Here is a 15,764-nt window from a genome sequence, read left to right on the forward strand (position 1 = left end):
TACTTAGTTGCCAGCTGCAGTTAAACCACAACAGGAAATTAAGTACAAAATTGTTTACTATTAAATAAACAAATCTTAATACCTTCAGGGTAAAAAGCAAAAGCTTTCTGATTATTTTATGTTTGTTTTATTATTTAGGTTTTTTTAAATCTCTTTAACATTTGGTTTTAAAAATCTACTGAATAATCTCTTCAAGCACCAGACTGCATAAACATAATGATGAAACCTCATATGTAGAGCTGATATTAGAGCTAATGTTTACTTTATAAGTAGGGAAACTGAAACACATAGGTCTTGTATGACCTATTTAAGACAACACAGGAAAAGTGTGGCATCAAAGGCACATAAAAAACAGCACAGTGACAACCTTAAACATTAAACAAGCACTGGAAAAAGTCTTAAGAGGCAGTTGGAAAAAAAGGCATTCTCATTTAAAAGAAGAAAACGAGCTAGCAGAAACTGACCCTTAGAAGGACATTGTTAGAAGGAAACCAATGCAGAAAACCAGTGGACAAAACTGAAAATTCTCATTTAACATCTGAACACATTTTAAGGAAAGAATTTATTTTTTTTTTAAAGTTGGTAAGTAGGCCATCTGGTTTAAACATATGTATGTTTAACATGCATATATTGTCACAAAAGCAATTTGGGATGTCATCAACTGAGGAGGAAAGGGACACAAGATAGGACATGTATACGCAGTTTGTTTCTGACAAATAGCCTCCCAGTAAGAATGAGATATTAAATCACAGTAATTAAAATAGAGAGGCAGTACAGTAACCATCTTTTTTTGTGTGCAAATGGCATCTAAGCCAGATTCTGAACCTACAGAAATCAAAGGGGTTCTTTCAAATGAATTCACAGACCCTTCTATTCCACCCTGTATGCACATACACAAACACACACAGAAAGAGAGGTAAAGGTAACCCTAATTCAACTGAAAACACAACAGAATTACATCAGGAAATAAGTTAGTTAATGGTGTTTAAAACTAACACAGCTGTGACCTAAAACCTTAACGACCAAGTCAATGGGAGTTATGCTGCAAAACACATTAGTATTTTTCTAGAGAAAAATAGAGGAAAAAGGCAGATGAAGATGTACTTGATCTGATTTTGATTCTGGCTGCTTTTGGTTTTGAAGGAATGATACCATTTAAGAATGGAAATTCTCAATCTGGACAGGTCACAGACTCCCGAGCTGTCTGTGCAGCCACTCTTACGGAAACAGCCAGCTCTCACACACCAGATCTGAGTGAAGGCAGAAAACCCCCGCAGCTATCTGCACCTGCCCTCAGTAAGCGAAGGGTGCAGCTCCAGTCAGAACCTGCCAGGATGCCTCAAAGACCCGTGACAAGTAAAGGTTAGCATTTTGGGCAGTTGTGCCATTACATCCTCTGGCAGGACAAGCAGCCTGGCATGGAAGCTCCACCTTAGCTGAAGCTAAGCCTGCACTACTTCAGCCTCCGCACACAGCTGCATTTTCCTGGCATTCATCTGACAAGGGTCTACAAAAACAACCTACTCACAGTTACTTCATTTTATTATTTTTTACATCAACAAGACAAGGCCAAGAACTCCAGTTTTGCTGGAAAACTCTTAGAAAACACTCCAAGGGCACTGAAGGGCACTTCAAGCTTCAAGCCCATCCAGCTGCTGAAGTGAAAGAAAAGCGAACAACGAGCAAGCCCTTGCCTCTGCCAGCAGCACAGTGAGGCCAGACGTGCTGCTGCTAAGACTGAAAAGGGATGCCCGTCAACCCACCTGTCAGTGTCCCTTCCCCTTCTCTTAATAGCTCTGCACTTGGAACTCAACAGTGGCATTGGCTGCACACTATAGCTATTAAAGGGCTCAGACAGGCATTTTAACAAATACTCTCTTGACTTACTTTACACATCTCTCCATCTCTAATACTTTTCTTCTTGGCCATTCAGCTAAACGCTCTCTTCATTCAGCAACCTTCTCTTTATATCATGCTCCTACACTAGCACGCTCTTTACAGGAGAGAATTTTATCATCCTCACCCAGCACCACATTAAACCAACTGTACAATCACTTTGAGGTGAAATTTGTCTGATTTCGATGTAAAGGACTATTCAAGTGCTTTACTTAATGAAGAGAATAATACCATACTGAGAATTTTTTCCCTTCAGATTATTTCCTTTGAAATACGATGCAATCTCTCTTCAGAATTAATGTATTGACTGATTTCAAACTACTAATACTATTTTTCATGAGTGCGTTTATCTTCCAGCATACTGAATGGTTTGTACTGTACAGCATCTATTTTTCATTAATTGGATTTTATTTTTTTAAATCATTAGTAAAAATTTGACAAAATGAAGTAAATCCCTGGGGGGGTCTTTCCTGTTTCTTGGAGCTGTTGTACACAGCATTCAACGATGTATTACAATACGCTACAAGTACTTCTAATATTACTTTAGAAAGCCATAAACAAAACATGTTTAAATCATACTCTGTCTCATCAACAGAAACCATTTGCAACTGCAGGACTGGGAGCTAGGCAGAGCCTAGAGCTGCAGCTGGAGCAGGGCTGCCAACGGCAGGGGTAAGGCACAGGGCATCCCCCCGAGAGCTGTCCCCTTTGGGCATGGCTGTGCCCACCACGGGGCTGCTCAGCCAAGGCACGGGGTGACGAGTGTGGCAGGGACCAGAGGTAAGGGAGAGACAAAGGCATTACAGCAGGAAGTCAACGCAAAGGAATGCAGTGTGGCATGACACATATAAAGGAAAAATAATCCACTTTAAATATCAGCCACCACCTTAACTGATTTGGTCACGCTTCTCCTACTAGTTAAAGTTACCGGCATTGCTGCTTTTAAAAATAAACTCACAGTTTCCTTCTAACTCTTGGCCAACTGCAGGCTGCAAAGGAATTCTTCCTTAATAAGTAAACTTACATCTCTTTTTTTCCAAAGTCCTTACATCAAGTGCATATATCTTATAAGATATACGCACTTGATATAAGGCTTATGAACAATGAAAGCTTATATCTTTCATTGGATCAATTCAATTCATACAGATTTCAAGTCATCATAAGGTGACCGCAGTTCTCCAAGTACTCTTTCCAAGCATGCTAGATATCCTGTATAGCTGTATAGTACTTCTTCTTTACTAAATGCCCTCTGAAGTATTCATGCCATTTAAACAGCAGCTCTACACTTAGTACTGAGGCTGTTATATCATCCCTTGTATTACAACTCTGGTTTTCTTCCTTAGAGGAAGCATCCTTTCCAGATTCTAAAGAACTGTATGTTAATTAGTTACAGTCTCTCTCTTACTCTCCCCAATATCTAATTGCATAAATACTAATGCAAAAAATACTAGAAAATACTCCTTTGAACTCCATGTTTAAATCTACCTGGATGGTCTCTCTAGGGATACCTTGAACGTAATAATGTGGTTTGTAAGGATACCTTAACACTGAGACAAAGATAAAACAAGAAGGAGAAGTGGTAGACAGAACACCAAATACACTAACCCTAACAAGCAGTAAGGCAGAGACAGTAGCAAGAGACCTGAAGCCCTGAGTCACTGTTAGATGAACATTAAAGGAATCACACAAGCACAACCTTGAGAAGGTTCACACAGAACTTCATAGCTGATAAGAACAAGAGAAACAATATGTTTATCAGTCTTATGGGAAAGAATAAACTTATTACAGAATATTTGAAAGGCACTGAGACACTGTGTGGAAAGACCAGCACCTGGAAAAACCCAAGGTCAAGGCCAGTGACTGTGTAAGGGCCCTGTGGTGTGGGTATGGACACTGGAGATACTTCAGGCTCATGCTATTATTTAAGGTATCAGCAAATGTGAGCGTGCTTGTGAATCAAGGGAGTGAGGGTGTTCACAGTTCTGCTAGCAAATGTCAACCCTGATCAGCCAAGAAGAAGGAATAAGCTTGTGCTGCCTGTGCTGTTCATGTTTATGTGAGTGCTGCCTGCGTTTATCTTTTCTGCCGCTCTTGTCTCTGTGGCTACCCATGTGTGTATTGCGTGTGCACATCTGTGCAATACATGCACAGCCTTGCTAGGGCTGGGGCTGTAAGCTGGAATAGCAGCAGCCTCCATCTTAACAGACCTGCAGAAGAAACCTCCTGAGCTGAAATCCATGGGATTTGGCTTCTTTTACCACTCTGCAGTCTTCCATTTTCAAGAATGAATTTTAATCAGAAAGTTATTACACTGGGGTAAGTATACTCTTCCTGAAATTGCAAGCTATTTATTTTATAAAAGTCTTTCCATAAAGTCTGGTATGAAGAATTTCTTCTTTTAGCCTTGGAAAGAGTTAATTAAAGTTATAATATTTGGGAGAGCAAATATGCAAAGGGTAAAGTATCAGGGTGTATCCTTCTCATTAAAACTACCCACTGTCCCATTAACAAACATGTTTAGGAACAGGAGACAAACCAGAGGTACTCGTTTCAATATAGTTTCTAAAATAGTTCTGTATTTTCTAATGACTTAAGAACAGCATGAGCAAAACCAAGACACCACATAACTCCAACCTTCAAGTGGTACAAATCAGCACCATTTCAGCAGCACAAGGGCCACAAAATATCTCCAGTTTCCTCCCAGCAACAGCAGCATCACTAGAAGATTCCGCAAGGAGTCTCAAAAAAACAAAACATATATTACATTTAAAACACAAGACATGATACAATGCTTACAGTGCAACATCTTCTGAAAGATTCCTCCCCTGTGACCTGAAGTCTAACTGCTGTCATACCTCTATGACCACAGTTGTTTCATGTCTTCCAGGGAGGTACAGAACTGCATGTTGCAGTATCAGGCCCCTGAAGACAGCCTCAGCTTGTTCGCTACTAATACTGCCCAAATAAAATAAAATAGAATTTTTTTAAAAATAAAATAATTCTAACCATCTTCTCACATTGATCATCCAAAGTTCACAGTATAACTTACTTGTTGGAAAGCAAGGTAAGAAATAAGGCTCCTATTCATTTTTCCTTCAACACCTATGGGCATTTTTCTGAGCTTGGGTTAGTGCACAGAAAGAGAGGTTATTAAGAAGCAAGATGAATCCCTCTCTGCACTATTTTCCTCCTAACAACAGTGCATTTTCAGTTGAAAACTTGAAAAATGGAGTGTGAAAACATGTTCTGAATACTTTATTCACTTCTCCCTTTACTGTTGTTTATAACATTTTACACATTTCAAAAGAGCTCAAATCTATAGCTCTCACTGAGCTGTCATTAAGTATCATTAATGCAGAATTCTTTTTACATCATCTTGATCAGTGTTACTGCCCTTTCCCTTGTGCTTAACTGCTAAAATTTACTTTGCTTCCAAAACTTCAATAAGCATTAATTACATCACAATTATACCTCAGGTTTATTTTTATCTATCTGATTTTCAGTTTTTCACCATTTGCAGAGGAAGGAGAGGATAACAAAATATGAGGCTCATGAAGGAAACCTAATTAGGGTGTAGATGCTTTGCAAGTTTCGACAAGCCTTAAGGCACTGCAACACACATCTCATCTAATCCAAGCATTTTGTGAATGCAGCAAAACATTTTTCTGATCATACTGAAAACTGTGCTCACATAAATGACAGTCACAAATGGATTTAAAAGTAATAGCCTGTGGATACCTTCTGAATAGTTTTGCTTTTCATCAGAAATGGTTTTGCAAGGAAAGTTCAGATTAAGCTTACAGTCCATATTCACCTAAAAAAAAAAAAAAGCTATTTTGTGCAAATTTTGATTTTAAGAAGTTGGTTTTTTCCCCCCAAGATCTTTAATGTTCAATATTATATTGAAGAAACCACAAAAGAGGGATTCTCAATGAAGATGACCTATAAAATGACAACTTTATGAAAACACTGCTTTTTCTACATCCACTAAAAATCTAAATTGAAATCTGAACCCACGTGCAAGATACAGAAAACCGGATGAAACAACACATGCTTCCATAGCACCCTGTAAATTATTTTGTTATTCTAAGTCACCACTTTAAAGCCAATATAGAGGCTCCGGGTGTTAGCATACATTCAGCTTCAGAGGACTTTTTGATTGCTGATGTTCATAACCAAGTAGCTGGCTGCTACATTTGGTTTATACAGAACGAAAACACATCTGTCTCCAGTGGTCTTCTAATCTACCTATATAGTAACTTCAATAAATTTAGCATGTTTCAAAAATTGATTTAAAGAAAAAATAAAACTGCCAAACATACAAACCAAGAAACTACACCAAGCATCAGCTGCAGCAGTAAGAAAAAGAATTAAGAGGAGGAAATATGAATCAAGATACAGACATTTGAAACTTGCTGGAAGTGAAGGAACAGATGAAAGTTAAATCGATGAAAAAGTTAAGCAAAGATCTTGAACAAATCTGAAGCAAAAGCAGATAGGAAAAAATTAGCCATGGCCTTTTCAAAAAGCTAGCATGGAGAGAGCTGCAGAAGAGTTCAGTAATCAAGATGGAAAATGAAAAAACAGATGTCACATCTGCTGTTAGAAAAGGTGTCAAATGGACAAAGATCTACAGTAGCCCGCTTGCGGGAAGGAAATTAAAGATGGGAATGAAATAATTAGCATTACTGCAGAAAGGTAAGGTCAGATGACAGAGTTCATGCTATGGCATGATGTATTTTGGCTGCTAGTGAAGTATGGAGGATTTTAAAAAAAAGCAATGACATTCACAAGTGATGGATTTCAGACTTCGTATAGAAGGGACTGCTGAATGCCAGTGAGGAGACGTGTAAGGTGGGATGAAAGTATGTGCCTTTCAAAAGCTCCTCTCTAACTGACATGAAGTAGCACTAAGACAGCTGTACTTACACAAAATCTGAAGTCACAAAAATAATAAAAGAAAGTCTCCTAGACTTTTTGTTGCTTTCATATCCTTTGTTGTTAACACACTTGAATCTCTTTCAGGTTTCATCCTCTCCCTCCAAGAGAGGCTAGGAAATAACTTACACCATTAGTCCATCAGGCTCACTTGCACAATCAAACTTTTAATAGCAAATTCAGGTAAGGATCAGGGACCTGATGAGGCTTCTGCAGCACAGTCACGATACATACACTTGAGTAGTTGTTCTTCCTTCACATCACTGAGATGCCAGCCAAATATTAAATCTCAACTAAGTATCTGCTACTAAGCAATTACATTATCTTTTGGGAAGGGAAAATTTATGAAGTGGGAGAATTATTAAATAACCACTGTGAAAGTAACCACATGATTCCTTTTTACTATGAAGCAGTTCAAATTTTTCCCTAGCATTTTTTCATGAACAAAGGACCGATGACTTGCACCACTGACAATGCGATAAATTCCCCCCAAAATATTAGTGAGAAACCAATGGCTGAAATGGCTAAAATAATACTTATCTATAACACTTACCTAAATTATGCCATAGAACTTCTCCATGTAGTGTGAAGTTAACTAATTACACATTTTCTGCTAAAAAAAACCCTGAATCATATTGCCACACAATACTAACAAAGTAGCTTCTTCATGGGTCACTGGATAAGTAGATCTTCTGATCACTAGACGAGCTTCACATGACCCAAGAGAAAGGAGGTGGTTCTTGTCTCTGCTTGGATGTGACAAAAGAGCAGGACTTGACATACTTGCCTAACTATTACTATTACAGCTTTTTCCTAAGCAGCAACATCTGACTGTCAAGAATCACAGACATAAAAGGTGACTTAGTAATAAGGTAGAGTAACAGAAATCCATTCAATCTGCATGGCAGCCTTATCTTATGTAGCTTGTATTAATTAATAGGTAAAATGAACTGGTATCTCAAACTCGAATGCCTTCTGAAGTGAGGATGGAGGATCACCATTAACCACAAGGTTAGTAAGACAACAGGGAGGCAAACAAGGTTCTACCAAAGTAAATCCTGAACTGCCACCTATCACCTTCCTGTCCCTTCTTCCCTTTTAAGTTACATCTCCTTTAGATTTGGATATTAGGGTACTAAACTGTTGCTAAGACCATTTCAATACTTAAATGATGATCAGGAAACTGAATACTTCATTGTGTACAGAGAATTTACCATATGAAATATTTTTCACCTCAAATTATTAAACCACAAATACAGAATCTGAATGTGCATGCAATAACTGAATGCACTAAGGTAGCCCTAAAAACTAGACCCGTATATTACAGTACCTGAATCAGAAGACTTTTTTAAAAATATATATTTCCTTCTTTTTGACATACTACCATTCTTTTTTTAATTTCATTTCATTAAGGATAATAATTAGGTGTAACGTGAAAAACACTCATGAAGTAATTAGGTTATAAGAAACTTGTCATTTTTCATAATTACAAAAAACGCCCATGATATTGATGATGTGGCCAGTCCTGTTCATTTTGCCTGCCTCACTTTTGAAAAGACACATTCTCTTTTCATAGTATCTCCACAGTTGAAATTTTTTTTAATGCAGGTAAATACCAGATCAGTGTCATTTGTTCTCCTGGGCACTGTAATGATAAAGCTATCTTAACAGACCAGCTGATGAAGTATTTAATCACTGAAGTCTGATGTCAAACATATAAAAGTGTTAGTCAGAGTATATGAATCTGCTAGTGAATAGCAGATGGATTGGAAAGTCGGTCTCTCCTTCCTTATTAAGCTGCATCCTTGAAATTTGATAGCATTGCTTTCTGTAAAATTGACTATGATTTCACCTATAGTGCAGGAAACAATTTGTTTGCAGCTGCTTTCAAATGCAACACTTCACTAAAGAAGAGGTGAGATTTTTTTGTAGATGTCAAATGACCGTAACAGGACTACAGGAGCAGACTTTCAACTTAGGCATGTGAAGTACACTTTGACTTTAGCTGGAATACTTCAATGCCTAAACATAAATTGAAGCTTTCAGAAATTCCCACCAAATTATTTTGTTTAAATACAAACCTTAACAGATGCTGGAATGCATAGCACTAATTGTTAGCCATCAGTGGATAAAGTCAAACTGGATAAAGTCAGCATTTGCAGAGCAGGTCAAAAAAACAACACTTTTAATGCTTTGGAAATTAGAAGCTTTGAGTATAAAGCAGGCCTTTACTAACACAAAGTCCTGGGATTTAACATTTATCCATTTTCTGGAGAAATCCAAACCCTTCTCACAACAATTAACAGAACAATCCCTGAACTCAAAGACATCCAGCTGTATTCCATATGACTGGTACATGACAAGGTCAGAAAACTCTACTTTGGTCCATGACAAGTAACACAGAAGCAGTTTGCAAACTTACAGTCTGCAACTTAAAAGTTTTTAAATGCCAGAGAGAAGCCAGACCGCAGACACTGACGTTTTCAAATTACAGCCATGTAATTATATGACACTATCTCAACAATTCATTACATGAATTTCGCCTACCTGAAATGTAACATTGAATGTTAAGCAAGCGGTAGTCTGAAGATTTTTTAGAGACATTCTTTCTCTTCCCCTTCCCCCTAAACATCTTCATTATTTGTTAGAGCAACTATGTCAAGCACTTTCTTTTTGTGAAATAAACCCTTCCACCGAACACTGCTTAAAAAGAAAAAAACAAACAATGCCCACCAGAGTTTAAAGTTGTAAATAAATCACTGTCACCAACAACTGGTATTGCATAATGCTTGTGTTATCCAGCTATTTACATCTGAACAGTCTCCCTGTGTGCAATATAGTCTTGAAAAAAATCAACAAATTTAAATGAACTTGTACTATACTTATTTAAGTACTTCTCCTCACCGAGAAATTCGTATCACAGTATCCATTTCTGCACTTCAGTAACTGAGGTTGAAATCAACTTACCCTATGTTTTTCCTTTACTTTCTTCCTGTATTCTTCTTTGTCAAATTTGTCTTCTTCCCGCAGAATCTCTTTCACTTTATCTAAGTTGATGCCACTGGAATCATCTTCCTCATCTGCTTTCGCCAAACTGGATTTTTGCACAGGTGGCCACTGCTGCACTAACTGAATTATACAGTCAACAAGAAAAGTAATGGTTAGGATCACTTATTCCACATCAAAGTTTTGAGGTGTTAAATACTCCAATACATCATTTTTCTAGACTAAATAGAAGAGGCCATTCGCAAAGGTGACAAACAAACGCAACTTTTGCACAATACAAACCCTGATAAGTTTATTTAACATCACATTCAGTCAAAAATGGATATTTGAAAATAACATCTGCATTACACCATATTACTGTTTAATGGATTCACTTGAACATCTTCCCCTATTTTTCTCCCTTTGCCTAATAGAACAAATAATTTATAATCCTGCTGATCATTTTGGGAGAAAAATCATATTTGCTTTCAAGAAATGACTCTCCCGAATATATGCAACACAAGAGAACAAAACACTAGTAAATCTAAACTGTACATTTTCTTGTAAACATTCAATATTCCACCATATTAATTGAGAGAAAACTGAGATAAGCTTTCATCACACAGTGCATGGAAAAAACATAACTGCAGGTTCATGTTTTGGGAGAAGCAAGGAGAACAGCAGTGGAGGGTTTTATTTGTTATTGTATAAAACCAGGATTGGAAATGTTTGATGATTCGAATCTGACTTGTGGATGACATGCTGAACACATCCAGCTTCCCTTAAATATCTGAAACTCTAAAGCAAAGACAAAGACTACATACTCACCAAAAAATATCCCCACCTATCTTAATAGCTTAAACTTGTGGTATGTCATCACCTGGGGACAGCCTTTGCAAAATCGTTCTTGCTTATGGATTGGTAGAGTAGTAATTTAGAAAAAGAAATGACAGCATGTCTTTGAGATAACGCAAAACCAAACATGTTTAGGACTCCCTAATGCACACAGGGTGTTTTTCACCTTAATACTGATAAACCCAACCTACTGTTCCCACTTCCTTTCGTAAAATGGAGTTTGCGTACTTGTATTTCCTAGAAAGATACATTTCTTAAAGGAGTTTTACTTTATCAAAGAGAAGCACGTGGAGCAGAACAGTAAACTGTGAAGCACACTTTTACACAGCTCAGAAAAAAAGTAGGAACAACATACATCAATGCAAATGTTATGTTTCCTTAAATAAGGTACCCCTTCTCTATTGTGCTGCTTTTCTAACTACAATCTTTGTGCTTCTTTTTTTCTCTCCATTCTCACTCCTTTTTGCTTCATTGTGTAGATTCATAAACATTTGTGCATGTATTTTAAGATGAGACAACTGCTTTTAAATATCTTTAAAATATTTAAATATATTTAAATATAAAATATTTAAAGATAATTTATAAAGAAGATATAACCTCTAAAACCTTTTAAATTTTGTCTCATGTCAGTAATTATACACCTATAGTCCCTTCATCTGCAATATAAAATGCTTTATTTGGTCACAAAAGTAAATTATATACTTGTAAAGGTGACCTCTCTTTCAGTATATGTCTTGCTGAACTGAATCTAAAGTAAAAAAAAAAAAAAAAAAACAACCACCTGCTTTTTTCTTAATGCTGGAAATGGAAGAACAACATACACTGCATCTGAAGCTTTGAAATCAAATTTCACAAAGGTTTATGCAGTGTGGAGACTTGCTAGTAAGGTTATTGCCACAATGAAACCCTAGAGTGACTGGCACCCACAATAGTTCCCTTTGATACAAAATCAATCCATTTTTCCAGGTGGTATTAAAAGATCCAATTAAATTACTGGAAAATTTCAATGCACTGTTACATCACCACCAGTAAGCAAAAAATTGGTACCTCCTTAGCTTTCCTAACAAAACCTTTAATCTGGAAATAGTGAATGCTGGGAAGAAAACCAAGAACTTAACTCCCATACATTAACTCAAGACTTGGGGCAGCTTTGGCAAATAGCTACAGGAAAATTGTTTTACATTTCTGCAAGGAAAAAATAGGCTGTTGATTCAACCTGAAATTGAAGATAACAGGCAGAAAAGAGGTGCGGTTCTGTACATCCACTAACAGCTCCTTTGTATCTTACACATACAAAGGTGAACAGAGGCGAGTGCCCAGCATTCCTCTTTTTCCCAATGGAACTGAATTCTAAATGGAAGCTGAGCAGTTCTGCAAAACTTAAACCCATAACAAAAACCACACACTTTTGAGAAGCATTACCTTTTTATATGGATATAAAGTAGAAGTATTTTTGTCTTTATATAAACTACAAATTCAGTTCCCGCCAAAATACAGTTATTTTGAATTGATCTTACCTCTCCATCTTCAGTAAAAACTACTTTTGTATTGACTCTAAATTTCTTCTTCAAGATTTTTTTGGCTTCTTGGGTTTTAGTTGTTTTTTTCTTCATCTTTGATTTTGATGTATTCTGTACAAAAATAAAATGAGATTTCTTATTATTTTTTCCAGTCACAGAGTATATGCTTTAAACTTTCTTGAAAGCAATTAGATGTATTAAAATGTAATTCCTAAAACACATGAGTAAGAGTAATTTTCAGTAAAAATGAGCTAACAGACCTTTTCATAAAAGTGTTTTAAGCTGGCCTTATCACAAGGAACTCATTTACTCTGATAAAAATTATGCATAACTTAAATCCTGTCAGCAGCAGGACACCCAACTCATTCAAATCTCACTAACCTTTCTGGGGTAAGGGCACTAGATTCACCAGTTTACACTCTTAGCAAGCCTCATCAGACAAGAAATCCAGTATAACTGACCAAAGCCATTAGCTACCACTGATCAGATACCATTTTCATCTCACTTGTCAGCACACCATCCCCAGGCACTGCAGCACACCAGCTTGAGTTATTTTTGTGTCAATGAAGGCCACAAGTGGCCATGCAAGAACCTTCCTATTTCATAGCTCTTGTCCCTTGCAGTACCAGCAGGGTGCGGAACATCAGTGCTAGGAGATGTTAAGCAAACTTAGCATTAAGTAACATTTAGAATCACAAAAGTTATTAGCATCACAGGAAGAATGTTGCAGTGAAACAAAGTGGTAAAGACACAAGGGAAACCAACAAATGAGTCAGTAGAGATTCTGAAACCTAGACATTAACAACACTTTCAACAGGTTGAGGTTGTTCTTTCCTGGCTATCACTGAGAAAGCAACACCGACCAGAAAAAGCAAATACCAGCAAAACAGTATCCCTATACAAAAAACACACTGATACTGAAGTTACATTTATTTTTTTGTGCTGCAATCTTGCTGTTAGAAAGAAGAGGTGAAGAGGTCACTTCTATTTTTGACAGCAATTGGAACATTTATCCAGAGTCTTTTCACAAATTGGAGGTAGTTTGCAACTCTGGGAGGACCATTTCAATCACTTCTGTAAAATGCAATGGACAATAAATTGTCACATCCACAGATGTGATACACAGATGTAAGTTTCACAGAGCCACCCATCTGGTGGCAACATCATGGAACCAAAGAGCATGGAGGATCCCAACCTCCAGCTCTTCTTCTGAGAGCCCTCCTTTCAGGAACAAAGGCCCTATGTGTTTCAGGCATCTAACAAGACACAACCCACACAGAGGACATTTCAAGCAGAAACTGTCATTGCAGAAGGTATTTTATAGCACCAGATATTCTGTAGGACGATCTGAAGACTCCATAGGAGAAGACCCACAACTCATTTATCATCCGGTAAAGACTGCAAACCTCCACTACTCAGGAAAAAGTGCCTGAAAAACAATCACTGAACTGTCTAAACTTCTGATAAATACCAGGAAGTGGTCAAAGCAACTGGAGAGAAAAATAAAAACTTAAATTCCTTTTCTCACTTTTTTATTTTGGTCATTTTTAATCAGTTTCATGTTCTATACCAAATCCACTATAAAAGGAAGCAAAAGAAATTAACTCAGAAAGTCACTGTCATTATGGTCAGCACACTAATGCACAGAAATATGAACTATAAAAGAGAAAAATTACAGTCTTCCTAACAGGAAAAATGGTTTATGACAGCTACAGCACTGTTTTATGAAGTAATGACCATATCTATTATAGAAAAAGTAACTGTAGCAGCACTTACATCCTCAGCCTTGTCATACGATTTCTGTTGCACTGTGCAGTTACTACTACCAAGGCACACCTTCAACAGTTCAGAAAGCTGCACTATTCCTTAACTCCTGCTGCTTATCTTACGAGCATAAATTGAGAGCCTGCATAAGCATAAAATCCTTACCTTTAAATATGGACTACTTGGTAAAGAACAGGAATTGTCTAGATGAACAATATAAAGAGAAGTACTTCGAGGTGGTACAATGCTACTTCTCACTACCACAGCGTTTTCTTCCACCAGTTGCTTTTGGGGTTTTTGGTTGGGATTTTTTTGTTTGTTTTCTTCTTAAATAATCTTTTATTTCTGCCAGTATTATTGGTACTAGCATAATATGCTAATTAAAAAAAAAGGTGACTGAAAGTTTCGAATTGGTACAATATTTTGTAAAATTATATTTAAATGTGAACCTCAGCTGTTTACATTTCTTGGTTTAAAAAAGGTTTTCTGTTTTAAGAAAAAGCACAAATATCCAATGGGCTGTCTTTGCATGCATACACAGTCAATACTTCCAGTTGTATCTTTTTCCCCCCGCCCTCCTCTGTGTGATTTTGAGAAATATTTTGATGCTGCAAAGTATCACGGAAAAAGATGGGATAGGACAAAATTTCCAAACAAAGAGCAGGAACAAGAGGAGGAAGAAACAAATGGTAAGCTAAATTCCCCCACTATATACCTAAAAAGCGCAGGATAAGATCAGTGTGTGAATTTGGCAGATTTACAATATGCAGCATTAAGAAAAGGTAAGAGATCAGAATTTTAAAAAACATACAGGAGAGAGCATTAGCATAAAACTCTAAACACCCCATGGATAATTAAACTGTGTTTTTTATTAGGACACTCATTGCTTTCTGAATTGAAAATGCTTCAATGAGGATGGCTGTCAAGGCTCCCTCAGTTTCAGACACCGTCTCCTGACTGACCGTCACAGTTCAAGACCAAACAGGCTCAGATAGCAAAACATTTTCATCACAGATGTAGGCACAATTTTACAAACTACACGACTTCACTTTTCAGCAGAAGCGATGTAGCCCAGGAAAGAAGTTGGATGAGCTAGTACAGTGGTTTCTGACGCCTCCCTGTCCCAAGGGGGAGGCTACACGGTCCAGGAGAAGAGTCAGGCAGGTCAGCCATGGGGTGTATATATTTCTGGGGTCCCATAAATGCAACTTTGGTCCTCTCCCAGGGACCTCCTCTCACACTGTTCTGGAGTCCTTATGTAGTCCTAAAGTCTCTCTTCTGCCACCTAAGCCTCTCCCTCCATATGACTCCAGTATCATCTTTCAGAACATCTGCTCCCCAAGTCTCAAAGCCTCTCCCCATATTCCCTGTCCCAGCAGCTGCCACTCTATCTTGAACATATCTGAGCTGAGTGTTCCTCCAACTGGCTGCAGACTTGGTGCAGGATGGGTCGTTTACATCCACCACAGCTCCTGGCATCCTCCCCCATCCACGCTATCCCTGTGACCCCCTCACCCAAATACCTAATGACACCACCTGTCTTTGCTTCCACCCCACATCTGAATGGCTACATTGAAGCATCAAGTCCTCACCAAGCAGGAGTCTGATTCATCCATTGTAAGAAGCATTAATACCAATGCATAGCAGACCTCAGGCTTTCCTAATCTTCAGTGCCAACCTCTCAGTTCCCTGCACTTTCAAGCCATTATGCTTTCTCATTCCCCATTTTCACCTTTTGTACTAGAAGATCCCTAACAATTTACAAGCAGCAGGTCGGCATTTAACCCACATTCTTGTAGCTTCATC

The 15,764-nt window shown here is 37.6% G+C and overlaps 1 protein-coding gene across 1 annotated transcript in view; it reads right to left on the reverse strand.

Annotated features, from left to right (window-relative positions):
* Positions 1-15,764, reverse strand: part of DDX10 (DEAD-box helicase 10) — a 191,486-nt gene that overhangs the window by 68,891 nt on the left and 106,831 nt on the right. The window contains exons 14-15 of the mRNA XM_040583764.1: positions 12,192-12,305; positions 9,802-9,963 (exon numbers count right to left, since the gene is read on the reverse strand). Of these exons, the coding sequence (XP_040439698.1) occupies positions 9,802-9,963; positions 12,192-12,305 (276 nt within the window). The remainder of the gene's footprint in view (positions 1-9,801; positions 9,964-12,191; positions 12,306-15,764) is intronic.

The sequence above is a fragment of the Falco naumanni genome, chromosome 2 (genome assembly GCF_017639655.2).
Source record: "Falco naumanni isolate bFalNau1 chromosome 2, bFalNau1.pat, whole genome shotgun sequence".
NCBI lineage: Eukaryota > Metazoa > Chordata > Aves > Falconiformes > Falconidae > Falco > Falco naumanni.